The sequence below is a fragment of the Bactrocera latifrons genome, unplaced genomic scaffold, assembly GCF_001853355.1.
Source record: "Bactrocera latifrons isolate USDA-ARS-PBARC rearing strain unplaced genomic scaffold, ASM185335v1 scaffold_8, whole genome shotgun sequence".
Lineage (NCBI taxonomy): Eukaryota > Metazoa > Arthropoda > Insecta > Diptera > Tephritidae > Bactrocera > Bactrocera latifrons.
In genome coordinates this window covers 3462603-3480221 of record NW_017537489.1, presented here as the reverse complement: position 1 = coordinate 3480221, position 17619 = coordinate 3462603, and the positions used below count along the sequence as shown (strand labels likewise).

The following is a 17619-nucleotide window of genomic DNA, read 5'->3' as shown; positions in this document are numbered from 1 at the left end:
ATTGAAATCAAGAAAATAGACGAAGCCAATATGTCGGACATGCAATGCTGCTCTAAGTGCTAACTAATGTACGAATGTTAGTTTGTATATATATATATATATATATACGAAAGCCGAAACAAATTTCACACCATGCGAGTTTAAAACTGTTAAAACTATAAAATTGCATAAACTTTTATGTGTGTTGGGTTGAGTTCTAAATGTAAACAACAATGATTTTCGCCTGATTATTACGTTAATCTATGACACAATGAAATGCGCACCAAAAAAGATCCATCACTTGGCGTATTAAATTTGGTTGGTTCATTGAAAAATTGGTTCTTCTTCGTCTTCTCTGATGCGGCACCAGCTATTTCGAAAGAGATAAAGGAAAAGTTTTGTTTAATATGAGCGAAATCAGAGGTGGCCCATTTGGTCTGCAGACATATTTTACTCTAAAGAAATATATTAAGCATAACAGTTAAGTAGTTTGATAACTTTGACTTTATTGAAGATAAAAATGCAATGAATTGTGACTGCCAATCGGTAATTGATATACTTTACTCCCCTCACCACAACTGTACTTGAACTAAGATTCATAGGAGGGGATATTACGATATTTCCTTACCGCTACTTGCTTAGGTGTACTTTAGACTGCAAAACATATTTGAGCGAGACGTGAAATAAAGGGAGGATTTGCTACAATGGACATAAAAGTTTGACAGTTCGTTCACTATATGACGTTGCGTGTAGCAATCTTGTCAAAATAATAAAAGATATGGACTATGTATAATATTTCGTCAATTAAAATGTATAACAACTCATCATAAGAGCCCACAGAAAAGTCGTGTTTTGCTATATTGGATTTTGGTGGCAATATTTAATCACAAAAATTGAAAATTGTTCGAACTAAAGGTTTTTTTTAGATGAGGTTTTAACAAAAAATCTTTATGGCGAAGATTGAGAATTTCTAAGAACAACCAATCAATTCTTGAAGGACAAAATATTTATAAAAGTTGTAATGCTGAGTTCTCTTTTATCATTTTTAAAACCAGATTTGTTTAGATTTCAAAACTTGTTTTTGTTCTAACATAATTATTTCAGACTGATTCCAGAATGCCTCCAGATATTTCTAACTTGAAGCAATTGTATCAGCAACGTTTCAAACATCCCAGGTCAGTTCCTTTAGATAGTTTCTAAGAATATTTCACACTATAGAGAATCTGACATATCTTTTGATCATATTAATGGTTGGAGGTTGGAACCATGTATAGAAAACATCCCTTTGAAGGCAAGCTTAAGTGAGAAGGCGAATTATCTCTTACATTTAATTATCTACAATTGTTTCCAGCTGCTGTAAAAAACAGCCTCCATAAACCATTCACTTAATTCCTTGCTCAAGAATTAAATAAAAAATATATTAAATTCTCCTCTTAAGCAAACATATTCAAAAAATGAGCTCATATTTCCACACATGCATCTCCTCGGCGATTTATAATTATTTACTAGTCACAAAATAAATGTCAGAAGTACTTAACTAAATCGAAATGAAGAAATGTTTGCCTTGCTTTCGTACTGCTCATGGCAGTTCCACCTTTCAACACGCGCCAACAATAGCATTACTGCAACGCATGCAACTGCTGCACACTCTAGGAGCGTCGTCAACTCAACCAATAAAAGTTGCGCGGAAATTTATTTGGCTTTGCACTATTTTCAGCCTTTCAGCCAACTGCTGCACTTATTTTTAGTGGAATAATTAATTGGAGATTTCCTTAAACTTGAATGCGAGCGGCGATGCACACGAATTGAGCGCTATAGCGGTGCACACATTCGGGTGTAGTCACGAGTATAAATAGGCGCACAAATATATATATATATACCATGCATATATATACATGCTTGCATGTATGACCACACCTTCCTTTATACAAGTGTATACATGCGTTGCTTCTGTATTTTTTCTTTAAAAATATATGAAATCTCGAATTGGATCACCCTCTAGATCATTAAATAATTAAATAATAATATAAAGTTTTAATTAACGTAATATAGTCTATATCAAAATTATCAACACCGCCAAGCGAAAATTACTATTTTCTTTAAGCGTTTCAGAATTAGACGTGGCACCGTCTAACTTAAGATGAGATTCTATGTCTTCACAACTTCTAATTGAACCAAATTTTGAAGTTCCTTTGAGTTTTGTTATATACTGCAATTTAGTAGTATTTTGATATACGTAATAATGTGAACTATTGCTACAAGTAAATAAAATCGGGTTAATATGTCTCCTAGCCTCCTTATGCCTTATAACGTTTGATTCATGTAGAAGTACTTTTTTCAATAACCGTTTTTGGCAAATCACGCATGATGTGTCAAGTTATGACAATTATGGTGGAATTATCGCTCCATATTTCTCCAAATATGACACCGGGGAGAATGTAACCGTCAATGGCGACCGTTATCGCGCCATGATAACCGACTATTTGATACCTGAAATTGAAACTCGTAATTCGGTGACATTTTGTTTCAACAAGACGGCGCATCATTCAATGAATTTATTGAGAGAAAACTTCGGTAAGCAGAAAATTCACGTTTTGGTCCGGTTGATTGGCCACGAAGATCGTGTGATATCACACCATTCAACTTTTTCCTGTGGTTATATGTAAAGTCTAAAGTCTATACGAACAATCCCGCTTCGATCAGGCCTTGAAAATGCTCGAAGGAGTCTTCAAAAATTTGACTCAACGGGCAGATCATCTGAAAGATGGATCCAAGAGCTTTAATCCTGTGGCTACAGAACCGGCAATACGCACAGGATTCTCGAATAAGTGCTTCTTGCGCTTACATTGGACAGTGTCAAATCCGATAAATAGCCGGAATTTGTTGCCCGGGAGATTGATTACCATTTTAAACCTTCAGAGGTTGTAACCACGCATTGAAAACTGGGTCGGACGCATGCCTTTAAGTTGTTGTCAATACTTCTCCCAACCCTACTTTCCGCGCAGCATGTACATTGGTCAATATACACGGCATTTTAATGGGTATTTTTTTTTTATAGTTTCCGAGCAGCTCGTTGTAGATAATTGCCTGTAAATCGCACTAAACTCATAGCGAAACCTTCCTAACCACAAATGTGGCATTAAACACCATTTGAACCTAACGAATTTTTGTGCCTCATTTATTAGATAAAAATTATGAAATACCTTCTCTGAACTGTAAAACGATGAACATTGCGATTTAGACTGATTTTAACATAGAGACAAAGAGCCAAAATATCGAAATTAAACTGGGTATATGACATTTAGAAAAAGTTAAAGAGACCTTAAGTTTCATTCATTAGCACTTTCTTTTCCGTGGTTCAGCCTTTCCTAGACTGAGTTTGAAATGTATCGGCAGTCTTACCTCCGGCGACCAGGAGTCATAGCCGAAACTGACATTAACCGTTCTCAAAAATTTGTGATAAATTTTGTCGATTTTGAATTGAATGGTCTTATGATCTATAATAAATGAGTTTCAGATAACAAAATGGACCGCCGTTTTAAGATGTTCGAGTTAGATCCTGGTTGGGGTCGACCTCTTAATCTAACCGGACCTAACCTAGGTTTGGCTCGCTGCTCTAGGGCTCTTTTATCCCTCCTTACTTTTTTGAACTTAAGTTTTCTTCTTCAAAGTTATTATTTAATATTGTTTATGTTTCATCGCGGTTATTAAGGAAATACATCTTTTTAGTTGAATTGTTCTTTTTCGACTCTGTTAGGCGGGTCTTTGACGGGTTTGTCTGCTTAAAAGCTCAAAAATCCGTTATATTGCACTAAATTGTTCTTTTAATTGATTTGTTGTAAGCACTTGATCATAAGACATTACATCATGTATTTTAAAAGAATACAACCCTGTTTCTTATTTACAAAAATATTTTATTAACTTAAATTGTGAAAAATAATAAATTTGGGGTTAGGGGAGATAAATTTAATATATATCAAAGTACTCACACTACATAACATCCGCTAATAAAATGGCATTAAGAGAAAATTCTCGCCCATACAGACAATTCCTTTGTTGCAAATGTCTTCATTGTAAAATTATTGCATGACTTTGTCTTGACTTTTGTTGTAGTTGATATTTTCAATTATTATGGCAACAATTAATGTTTATTTTATTAGCGCTGAAATGCGAGATATTTGCGCAAGTGTTGCACTTGTAATGAATTAAATTGGATAATGGATTGATGGGTTGGTCGGGTGAAGTGAAGTGGATTACAATTAGTTCGCCGTTGGCGTGTAGTTTCCACGCCGGCCGCAACAATGTATTTACTTTGGACTCATTTGTTCTAGCTTGTTATTGTATTGACACGCTGATATATTGATGATTCGAGGAAGCAAAGTAGCTAATTTGCTAATTATATTGTGCAATAAACTTCAGTCTGAAAATATTGCGTTGTTGTGAGTATTTTTCATTTGTCTGATTTGTGTACTATTGACTGGGCAAGTAAGTATTTTAAGGCGAGTGTAAGAAATATAAAGTGGTTTAATGAAAGTCAAGATTTTGCCTCAAAATATAATAGAAATTTTGGTCAATTAAAAGTTAATTGCATTGGCTGAGACCTACTAAAAATTGCAAAGTAATGCTTGTACTAGCCTGATTACTCAGTCAAGGAGTCTATTATAACTATTTTCTAATTCATAATTCATTCCAAATAGTTTTTGATTGTATAATTGAGACGAGTTAACCACTCGTAGGCTCTCCAGATACCAAGAGTTATTAAAGTTCCCATATACGAAGCGAAACTATGTTTGACTTAATTACGAAAATCGTAATCAGCAAGCTCTGTAAGCTCTGTTCCTCCGAAGTAAAGGAAACAAAAGGTCCGGTTCCAAACTAATAATTATGGTCTTAGCACTATCCTGAACCAGCTAAACTTTTGGTATCTAAGTTAGACTACTACCCAGGTTAGATTTCACTTTTGGGTACGACTTCAATGGAGAAGAACTTTAATAGGTGAGAAGAATACTACCTCTATTTATATTGACGATTCCGGAATTGTCGATGGAGCCGAAGTGGAGTTATAGTCCGATGCTCTTGACATCTCTCTCTTTCCCTCTACCAAACTCTGTTAGCACCTTCTAAGGAAAGTACTAGATATGGGCAAGGCCCATTGCAGGAAGGCCTTAGGCTCACTGGCAGGTCAACTTAACTTATTCAAAATTTAGTGTTGTCGGATTGCCACCCGATAACTGACCTGAGAGTCTAAAAATATTTCATTAACCTGATTGGCAGTATAGCATGCCTGCGTACAACCTTAAATCGCTTAACACTGCAACAATAACGAAATTGTCATCATAAAAAGTTTTTGTTACCTAAATTTATTAAGAAATTTTTGTTTAAGATTGCAAATGTACAATAACTGATTTTCTTGTAAATCTTTTTTTTTTCAATATCATATTTGTGGAAAACACTAAGGTTAAATGTTATTCATACGCCAAGGTTACCAAATAACTATGGCATTTGAAGTATCTTTAGAGTAAAATGTTACTCATACGTCATGTATAACAAATAACTATCTTTGATGTTAGACAATAAGACAACGCTGAAAATTACTATAAATGTAAATAAATGATTCTATTTTTTATATAATTTAAAAATAAATATTAATTTTTGTCTTTTTTGAACTATTTTATTACAAAAACAAGCGATTTCTCAACATTTGAAAGAAAAACATTTTAAGCAAGATTTTCAGGCATTAAAAGCCTTATTTTTTAGCACAATTATCTTTTACCATCTGCTTGCTTTATGTCAATTTAACGACGAATGTCTTAACCTTCAAAATCAAGAGAAAAATCTGTGTCGACACAAACTGCCAGTTTAGCTAAAACAATCACTCCACCAACAAATTGACAGAACCTTGATTTTATCAATTAAAGCGCAAACAAAATGTAAATAATCCGCCAAAAAATAAACAAATGAAATATAAAAGGGGTAACATACTAAAAACAAACGAGCGAATAGAATAATGCAAATATTTAAAAGAAAATCAAAGTAAAGCAGAAGTGAGGAAAATGGAGCAAGTACACAGTTTTGTTGAAAATTAGGCAGAGCGGTGGCCAAAATACAACAAAAATATTCAAAAATTAAAAAATAAAAATAAAAAAATAGAAAAAACGTATAGCTTGAAAATTGAGTGGGAGATCTGGATATACAGATGCGCGAGATAAGATACACAAAACAGCTAAATATAATATATGTGTGTGCACTGTTGATATAACCAAATCTGTTTACGCAAAAACGAAATTTTTTTTTTAACAAAAACAAAAGCCAACAACACGAGCATATCTTTTGAAAATTTTCAGCTAGAAAATTGTACCATTAACAAGCGCTGGCGTTAGTCGGTACAGAGAATACCTGCCGTGATAGGAATATCGCACCAAAACTAATCTACGTTTTACTTATTTATAGATGTATTTATAAAGCAAACAATTGCCGCGGCTCTGTGCCTGCATGGTGAGCTATTTGTAAAGTGATTCCAACTAAACTATTTGGATAAAAAATACCGAAGTAAAGAGGAAACAAATCGCAAGCCAAACAGTTAATGAGAAAGCTGAAAATATGCCTGACTTTCATGTGGAGAGAGTTTCGTTTTGGAAAATGCACGGAAATATAAAAATTGTGAATGTATATGTATATGTGTGTAAGTTCATAATTTTTTTAATTGTTTTATGAATTATGCGCTTTTATGTTTATGAATTTTGGCATATTTATTTTTCCTTTACTAATTCTCCATGCAATGTATACAGCTAATAATTTAATTTGTGATCTGCTGATTTCCACAGTGGATTTGCTGAGATGTCATTTCACCTTGGACTTTTTTATTAATGAACTTTTAAAAAGGATTACCCTTTACTGAATTAAGGATGGTCTACCTGCAGTATAATAGCATCACAAATAATGCAAACTTCAATTCATATAGTACATTTGAAAGTACATATATTAGAATATTGATAAAGAATGATGGTATAAAGATTATATTCAGTTTTAATAGAAAAGCAAGTAAAGAACAATTAGTGTAAAACATTTCATGCTTTAGCAAATTGCAAGGATAATCCCTTCAGGCACATAAAGCTAGGTAGTTATATTGTATTTAGCCCAAATTTATCCGATTTTATTTATTCTAAGCACAAAGATGCAGTGTCATTAGAAAACACTCTCTGAATGTTATATGCGGTATAAAGTCACCCGGAAGTTCAAATATCTTTTTATTAGATACATGGGAAGTGAGAAGAGTATTAACTCGTTTCAAGTCATTTCTAATATACAGACTAGTATGTCTGTTAGGAATAATCCATTTCTTTCCTCAAATCATTTCAATTATAAGTCTGACACGTGAACCAATATTTTTGATAAAAAGTCAAGCATATATACTGGAGTCAACATATTCGGTACTTAAAACCTGTTTGATACGATTTGGACAATTATTTCTCATTAGCATACTTCAAAGGCACTACTCAGGCAAAATTTTATTTCTTTATTTTAATTGCTTTCTGATTTTTAAAATTTGAAGGATCAAATGTTCACTTTGTTTGGAGATAATATCATTGCCAATTTTTGTGAAGATATCATGTGGAATATAACAGTTTCCTATACTAGAACTGGATTTCGAACGATAATTTTGCATGACAGTTATATGCTATAGGAGTCCGATATCGACGATTTCAGCAAATGAGCAGATTCTTGGGGAGAAAAGTACGCGTGGATAATTTTAAAGGACATAACAAAAACTGAGGGGCTAGTTAGCATATATATATACAGATAGACAGACGAAAATGGCCAAAACGCCTCAGCTCGTCTCTCTGAACATTTATGTATACAAACCTGTATATTTTATAGGGCCTCCGACTTTTTTTGTGGATGTTACCAACTTCATGGAAAATTTAGCGTATCAAAATATGTTTGAGTAATGTATCAATCTTTCAAAAGAAACCACTGACCCCTTATTAAAGGAGATATAAAGAATTAGATTTTGACTTAAGTATTATCATTATAAATTTATGAAAATACCTAAATTGAAATTTAAAGGAATTTATATTATTTCATACATAAAAATTTTTCCGAATTAAATTCGACCTTAAGCATATGACCTCTCTTACGAAACTGCACGCAACCGCAGCTCAAATCAAATCTAAGCTTCCACATAATATAGATTCACAAACAATACAACAATTTAAAAATCACTCAAATAATTATCAGTTGTGTATATACTTATACCGTGATTACCAATAGGTTTAATATGATTTCTAACTATCGTTTCGACCATTTTTGATATGTCACGTTCGGTGTTTTTTTTTTTTCATTGTATTCAATATTGTTTACAATTTAGTCATTGAAATATATACGCAAGAACAACATTTACACGTTATTCAGTTTTATTATCAAAATATTAAAAAATGATTAAGAAACTCATCTTCACCGATTAGGCTCAGTTGTGTCTAAGCTGTGCGGTCTGATTAGACGGCAACATCTGGTAAGACGGGGCTACGTGCCACAACCGCAGCAACCGAAATATTGCGAGAAAAGTTTGCAGATTCGATTATTTCAAGAAATTTTTACATTGAATGGCCTCCAAGAAGCTGTGATTCAACACCATTAGACTACTTCTTGTGGGGTTATTTGAAGTCGTTGGTTTTTGGGTTTTCGAAAAACATACAATTTTTAAAAGAAAAACATTTGAATTTCCTTAACATAATCAAATAAACTACGTTCCCAAAAAACAACAAAAAAGCTCATTACACTTTTCCTTGATTTACTGTCTGACATAAAATATTTTTTGCTCAAAATACATTGAAATCGTATTTTTGAGAGTTTTTGATCAAAGGAAAAACTAGAAAAACAAGTTCTCGACATTTTGGAAGATTAAAGACTTTTAGCGAATTTAATTTCCAAAATATATTCGAGCAAGAAACTATCTTATATGAGACCAGATTTTGATTTGACGATTTACCAGAAAAGTATATTTTTTCAAATATTTTGTTTGTTATTAAATTATTTTAGTAAACCTATAAAGAGCTTAGCTAGCTTCAAATATTTTAGCGCCATTAGTTCTCCGCACAGCTCTAGCACCAAAAGTCCACAAGCAAATATTTTGGCTTAAATGACCACCAACTGGAATCTAAACATTAGCAATGACGTTTGAAGAGATTTTACTAAGTGGTGCATGTCTTCGAAACACATTTCGACTAAAAACTTTACTGACTAAATACTTTAAATGACGGCAAACGAAGCGAAAATACTACAAAGCTCAAATATTCAAACAACTGACAATTCATAAAGCACACTGCAAAATATTCGGCAGAAAGTAACATAAAGTACATACAATTGATATGGAACAGAGCACTAACTAAACACTTTACATATGTAGGTGTATGTTTACCTACATATTTTCTTTCAAATAGCACACTTTACTTACATAACTACTGCGGTAGGAAGACATGATTGCGTATTTGGCACAAACGCCAGCCGTGAACTCGTTGCTAAAATCTGTTTACACCCGCTGCGCCTGCTTCCGTTTCATATGCGTTGAATTGAATTTTATCGTTTGCTTTTCTATTTTATGACACAATGTTGCTTTGCCACTTTTCGCTTGCGTATATTTGCTTTCTTGCTCGATTTACAATGCACCTTCGCCGATTATTGCGCAGAAGCGCTGTGCCGTGGGTTGCACGCGCGCTTGTACGATTTCGCTTGAATTAATTGAAAGTTTATTTTTTCACAAAAACAAAAATATTTTATTTTTATAATTTAGTTTGGCAGTCTTTGTTAGTCAATTTGCAGCATTTGCTTTACACATTCAAATAAACACTTTTAATGCCGTGTGAACGTTGGCAGTCGGGTGGCTGGCAATTACTTGAGTGAGCACTTTTAATAAAAATTAATGTAGTTAAATTGACGCTGATTAACACCTATGTAACACGCTGCTTAATTTTTTTTTTTTTTTTGTAATTTTTATTCTTTATATTACTTTGCTTTGTATACTTTTCTAATAATTTTTAGTAGCGACTAGCGTGGAATTAACTTTTTGTACGAAGCGCGCTGGCCGCCGCTCTTCAATCAATTATCATTGACACTTCTAATTGCGCTGCGCGGTATGTATTGGCGTTGTCTGGCTCGCGTCGCGCTGGGGCACTACCGTTCAATCACTTTTGATCACACCAATCAGGGGTTGTGGCGAATCGAATGGCGCATGGCTGTCACTAAAGAACCGAGCGCGCTTTCAGAAACTCTTTTTATAGCTATTTCTTTGAAAAAACATATATACTCATGTAAATATGTGTACACAAACGCACAAATATATTTCTGTTTTTCTTTTACTTCGCAGTTCATTTAAATGCACTTAAGGACCTCTAATGTATTTTCAATTGCCAATTAATGCTTTACGCGCATTAACTGCAGCGCGCAAAACGGCCGCGCTCACTAACGGGTAAGTAGATAGTGCACAACACTTGCCAAAATCCAGCGCTCACGTATAAACTAAGCGACGCGCAAAATGACTAGTAAAAATTCGTTACGCACACATATGCATATAAACGCGTAAATACAAGCACATACAAATAAACACTATGCACAACATATGAATGTATATCTTTTGTTATTTTTGTAACGCGCTCACTTTTGGGTGTATTGATTGCACGCGCGCTGCACTTTTTGTACGCGCCGCACCGGTTGATCCCTAAGCAATCCTGACGCAATGGCTTAACAAACTGAAAACTCACTCGTATAACGGTACATGCATAACCCGGCAGCGGCACACAAAATGCACCACAACTGTATAGATTTACTAGATGCTTTAGAAGAACACGCACACAGGTATGTATATGCGCGCGTTGCAAAAGTGGAGCGCCGCGGCGTTATGTACGCGGATGCGAACGCGCACTAGCTTGTCACGTCATTTTTATTTGTGCAGCTGCAGTTTTTATTTAAAAGACACATTGAATTCACTTCGTTATTTTTTGTTGCTTTCCTCTTTTTCTTTTTCTTGTGTTTGTAGCAGTCACCACTATTTGTCGCCGCGCACCGCTTGGTACTTATTTTTAAAATTCAGCGAGCGAAAAAATACACAATTTCTATTTGAAGTATTTTTTTTTTTGGGGCTCCCCACTTTTCTTCATTTACTGTGTGCTCAGCGTGAAATGTGGGGAAGAATGTGTAAAAGTGTTGGCACGCGTCTGCCTCTACGCGTATTCGCTATCGCCGCGGCTGTGATGGCTGTTGCGCGTACGTTACGCTTGCACGGCGCGTTGTCAAACGACTAAATACGAAATCAGCTTCCGACTGCCAACTCGCCACAAGCAGCGCGCCCCAACTTCGACGCGCGACGCGCGACGCTCAACACGTTGCAGTCAACAATTTACACTCGGCCACTGTGATGCGGCGGCTGCTCGACTTAATACGCTTAGAATTGATATGATACGATATGATTTTCTAAAGTAAAAAAAGAAAAATATCATAAAACGAATTATAAATGCATAGTGGAAAGCGGCATCCCTTTGCGTCAGATATTCAAATTCGTTAGCAGTGAGCTTGCCGATCTTCGGCATGCCGAGCACAAGCGTTCGCTCTCAGCTAGGTGCCGGTGGGTGAGTGCGAAAGATGCGCTGTGCGCTTCGCCAAGCGAAAATTTTCTTTTGTAAATTTATTAAAATGTTCTATAGTTTATGAGTATGTTTTCTTTTACAGCGGCTTAGTTGGAAAATTTTATGTAAGGTTAATGACCGTAATTAAATAATAGAATTTGAAAAAAAAAATGTTCCTCTCTGTTAATGTTTATGAGCAAATTCTAGTAATTAACTTCTGAACATCGCAACGTTAAGAGTTTAGCTCTCATAACTGAATCAAATATTATTCCAGTGTGGTGAATCGAACAAACAACTAGCCCAAAAATCTTTAAAATTTCAGGACGTTATACGACTTCAAAGCGATGTATATTCTTCTGTATTAAAAAGTACTTCACAAATTCTTTGTTCCTCTTACAACTACATTTCTTGACAAGATGTTCCTGCGGAACGAACAGAGAATTGGTGAGACAAGTTATTCAACTAATAATTATTATAAATAATGGTAATGCAGTCTTAGTATCATAGAGGCTAATTACTTTGAATAGACTCGTAGTCGTATTACGATATCATCACAATATTGTATTAGCTCTAAACTTCGAAAGAATAATGACTATTTTCATCTTCTTTCCAAGATATGGTCGAATGAAAGCATGCCCGACGATTGAAATTTAAGTGTGCTCTGCCAAATTCACAAAAAGGCAAACCCCACTATCTGCGCCCGTCTCCTAAACATAAAGTTTTATCAAGCGTATTGTGTGAAAGATTAAAGCCCACCGTCAGCAAACTGATTGGACCGCATCAGTGTAGCTTTAGACATGAAAAATCTACTATCGACCAGATTTTCACCATGCGCCAAATCTTGCAAAAGACCCAAATGGTTAAAAAATATTGTAAAATATATAAAAATTAAAAAAAAACATTAATATATAAAAAAAATATATATTTCCAGAAAGTTCCAAAAATTCATAAAAAATGCAAGAAAAATATTATTTACTTTTTTATGTAAAAATATTCGAATTACTCGAATATGAACATACAAACATATGTATTGAAACTTAATGATGGAATTAAAAGAATATTACTATTCACAGCAAACACAGTAAATAATATATGGCAACAATAAAAATTTAATTATTATTAAAAAAATATTAATAAAAATAAACTGCAAACATAAATATTGAAAAAATTCAAAAAAAAAGGTTAATCTTGATGCTTAAATTTTTTAAATATTCTATGAAAACGTTATTCCTAAACAAGCCCCTTGTCACCATTCCAAGTAACCCTCTCTAAAATATTTCCACTTCTCCGTAATGATGCAGACATCTTACAGTGGGATTTATTTATTTTTGTTATTTCGCTGCTCAAAATAAAACCACATAATTTGTTGAAATATTTTATAGAGAGAAAGAGATTTTCCTCACCAACACAAATATATGTGAGTGCGTGTTGGTGCGATGCGCCCACGTAAACTCATCGGCGCTGCCGCGCAACAGGTGTGCGTGTGTTTGTAGATGTGTGTTCAGTGCATGCCCACACAAACATATGCACACCTACACATCCAAACACACACAGCTGCATACACCGTCTGGCCTGAAAATGTTTGAGAATTTATGCCACAGCTCGGGCAGAGTTGCGAACGCGGAGAATTGTTGGGAGCGAGATGTGTGATTTGTTGTCTTCATTTAATCGCATTTGCTTTGTTTTGTTGCAACAATGAGGTGTGTGCTTTGGTTTTTGTAACGAGTGCAGCTCTGCGCACATGCCAAAGCAGTGAGTGTGTGTTTTCTTATGGAAAATTTAGTTTCTAATGGCGCTCATTTGGCTTCCATTTAAATTGCTTAAATTGCTTTTTCGCCTCTTTGGCGGAAAAATATTTTTCGCAACATTTTTGCATGTTGCGCCGATGCAATGCCGCACTTGGTACTGCACCCACTCTGTCGCTCACCGGCATTCTCACTCACTGCCGCTCCACACGAGCAACTTGCGCCACTCTCTTGCGCCATTGCTCGTGTTTTTGCGCTCTCAACTGTTGGCGTCGGCAAACTTTTCAGCTTTTCGCCGGCTCATTTCTCAATTTATGACAATTCTGTTATAATATTTTGTAGTTTTTATTGAAAGTGCAGCGTCACACCGAACTGCAGCAACAACAGCAGCGGAGAATGCGTGGATGACAACGTCGCGTTAGACGAGAGACGGTGACGTTGCGGATTTAAATAGATTTGTGCCACTTTCGATCGAATGAAATCTTAAAATCTGAGAAAGAACCGGATATTGTGCAAGAAGGACAACTGAAATGCATTTATTAACAGCAAATGTGGCTGTGAAAATAATCTCAAATTAATTAGAATTTCACAGAGCGGATTTATTTATAGCTGTATACTGGAAAGACAGGTTGGAATAGGTATAATTTGAAACAGAAAAGTAGCTTTATTATGTACTATCTAGCCAGATTCACAGAAGCTATAACCGCGTAAGCGCTGTTTACACCAGTAAAGAAGAAAAAAGGCAGATTTTCATTTATTATTTTATTATTTTTATTATATTATTGCTGTTTTAATACAGACGTTTTTCACATATTAGTCTTAAAAAATTACATTTCTTCAGCATATTTACTACTATATTATGAAAAAATAACACATATCAACCAACTGTGGTTACGCATACGCAGCGGTGCCCTTTTTTTGACTTCTAACAATTAAGCGTTATATTTGTTTGTTATTAAATCATGATTTCAGTAAAGATGATAACAAAAATACTTTGTTGGAATCTTCCAATCACTGTTTAAGAAGAACTTCTAAAATTTTAAGAAGAGACTCTCCCAGTCGAAGGCATCCAAAAAAATCCACTATATGATTTATGAATGGTATTCTACTTCAAGATAATCATCGTTTTGGCCTATATCTTCACAATCCTATAAAACTGGCCAAGTTTGCAACAAACATTGCAAAGAACCAATATAGTATAACATGATGATTTTGGCACCAATCGAATCTTGACGCGTTTGAGATACAAACGATTTATCAAAATAGTTTGAGCTATGCCAAATCATACTATATATCAACACTATCAGTGGGGTCTCTAATTATAAATCGCCGACATGATCGTCTGTAATTACCACCTGGCGAAACCAGCCAGAATTAATATTAAATACTAAGGTTCTAGATTTTAAGTGTCATTAATTCGCTCTAAAACTAATTTTTAGTAGACGTTATACTCACTTCGAAATAAAAATTCTTTTGTGATTTTCTTGTTTTTTTTTTTTTTTTTTTTTTTTTTTTTTTTTTTTTTTTTTTTTTTTTTTTTTTTTTTTTTTTTTTTTTTNTTTTTTTTAAGAAGCATTTTATTCAATAAACAAATAAAAACAAGAAAACACCTTCACTTTGATACCATGGAAGCTCTAACACCAAATACAAAATATTGATTAAAAGAACTGTGATCGGACCGTTTTAAAAACCTACATGCTATGTGGAACAGATCTAAGCAATTTCAGAGAATTTACTTTTGTCTTAGACAATAACGATATCTCGTCAAATGAACACGTTTTCCAAAGAAGCACATCAATTCGATCGTTCAGTTTATATCACAGCTATATGTTGTAATTATCTGATATCGGCCGTTTCGACAAACGAACAGCTTATTAGGAAGAAAAGGACCGGTGCAAAATGTCGGTATTTCAGAACTAGTTTCTGTATTCACAGCCAGATAGATATATAGTATGTACAAATAGTTTGTTGGATTTCCCACCTTTCATTTTGGGTGTTGGCAAACTTAATAAGTCCTCTTCTGGGTATAAAATCTAAATTTAGAGAAAATATACTGTACTTTATGTATCCGCGATTTATTTTGAAATTTTTTGGTTTCCTTTGATCTCGTAGCCGATCGTCTGGAGGACCTCCGGAAAAGGGTGTCTGGCGGTGGAACAATTTTTGTGCTTAAAATTACTTCATAACCATAAAAAAATGTTATTGATAAATAAAAGTCATGAGTCGAAGCCATGTCAAAATGTTTATTGTTGGAAAAATGGCAGCTTCTTCAAAAAAAAAAAATATATATTTTTCAAAAAAAAAATAAATATTTTTCAATTCTTACTTCAAAGTAGCTATAAAAAGCTTTAAAAGGGGTATTCTGGTCTAGAAATTTAAAAAAATCGAACTTTTTTTCATAATTCTATAGTTTTGATATTCAAAAATATCTGCCTAAAAGGATTTTTCAAAACTCAAATTATTTCAAAGTTATAGGCATTTTAGTGACGTGGCAACTAGACCGATTGAGCGAACTATTTATCTATCTATTACGCTGCCCGAAACTTAACTTAAAACTTAAAACGCGTTTTTCTCAAAACTCCTTTTTTTAATGCGGGAGCTGCAAGAGTCTGAGGCTTGTTGACATAAGCCCGCGATTTCAAAAAGCCCCACAAAAAGAAGTCTGGAGCGGTCAAATCAGGCGATCTTGCTGCCCAGTGCAAATCGCCAAAACGGGATATCGGTTGTTGCTCGCAATGTAGCGTAACATTGTTTACACACGTGTATTTCGCATGTGTTTACTGCACAACATACAAAACAGAACTGACATTAGAGGTTAATTGCAAAATGTATAGCATCTTCTGATCATCTTCTGACTTTTGCGCCAACCTTTATAAAGATTTTCGAACTTCCGCGTGACTTTATGCTGCATATATCAGCCAATATTTGAGTTATCTCAATAAAAATAACAAAACGTGTTTTTCTCATAAAGGTACAACTTTGTGCCTAAAATATATCCAATTGGACGAAAACTTGACCCAGTCCCCATATAGTTATTTCCAGAATTTTTGATCACCCATCTGACTTTGCTCCATATGATTGGTGATTGTATGTGAGATACCTAAAGAAAACCCAGGGAACACTTTTTAGTATGTGGCTTGATAATAGTTAATAGACAAAATCGCGTCCATGCTAACCCAACTCCCCTATACCGTATAATGATTTCATTTTTCTGACGAATTTAATGCCAAAAATGTTGGTAAGTGCATGAGTTATTTTTGCATATATATTATAAATTTGCTTAGATTCCGATCCTCTGATTAGCTTTTTACACCTTAAGGTATTTCCCTGACTTTGATTCTTACAAGTTGCAAAAGTATAAAATGTTCTCTTAGCCCTTTCTTACTTGTTTTTAAATAAATAATAAATATATTCGTATAACCAAAATTAATTTTGCTTATTGATTTAAATATTCAGAGAACATTCTCATATATATGCAAAGTCGATATATTGTAAGCAAACAAATATATATTATTTTTAAATTCAAAAATTAAATTAAAAGTAACTTTAGTTCTTATGCAAATGCATTTCCGCAACTAATTTTTTTTTCTTTTTTTGAAAAATATTGATATTTTTTATTAAATAAATGTTCTAAATCAGCGTATTAGAATTTCAAGGTTGAAAAAGCAATTTATCTCTCTACTTAAAAATACCTAAAAAATGACAAATATACCAAGTCAACGTACGTCAAATATTTCTAAAAAGCATTCCATCTTTTCCATTTTTTATGCTGAAAACTCGTGTGCCAATTAGAAAGCAACGCAGGGTGCTGATGGCACACACTGACAAATACAAGGAAAAGAAAGTGAGTATATAAGAATAATATATAAATATATAGATATATATAGAGGCATATATTTTTTTGGAAATTTAGCTGCGTATATATATCAAAAAGCATATAAATTTGGAAACTCTGGAAATAATGCTTATAAATATAGAAAAGTTCACCTTTGCATTCACGAAAACCTAAATCATTTACCTCGCCACGCCCTTGGGCATGCCAAAATGTACCTTTGCAAATTTAAATAATTACTTATTAATCCCAGCAAGTCAAACGGACAAGATATACACGTTCGATCATGGCCAATAACAACACCAAACAGCTATACGTTGACTAACAGCCAGCCAAGGCGACGGCAATAAATCTTCCGCTGCGGCTAAAAGCTAAATTCCAATGTAACTGACACATATGCGTAAGCGAAATAAACACTAAAATTACAAAAACATCTACAACAAAC

At 34.1% G+C, this 17619-nt stretch overlaps 1 protein-coding gene across 4 annotated transcripts in view; it reads right to left on the bottom strand.

Annotated features, from left to right (window-relative positions):
• Positions 1–9867, bottom strand: part of LOC108976754 (FH1/FH2 domain-containing protein 3) — a 129556-nt gene extending 119689 nt beyond the window's left edge. For 2 of the 4 annotated variants that reach the window (XM_018946033.1, XM_018946032.1), the window contains exon 1: positions 9434–9867. In XM_018946033.1, the coding sequence (XP_018801578.1) occupies positions 9434–9457 (24 nt within the window). In that variant the 5' untranslated portion in view covers positions 9458–9867. The remainder of the gene's footprint in view (positions 1–9433) is intronic. The other 2 variants (XM_018946028.1, XM_018946029.1) reach the window with 2 other exon arrangements.
• Between the last annotated feature and the right edge of the window lie 7752 nt (positions 9868–17619).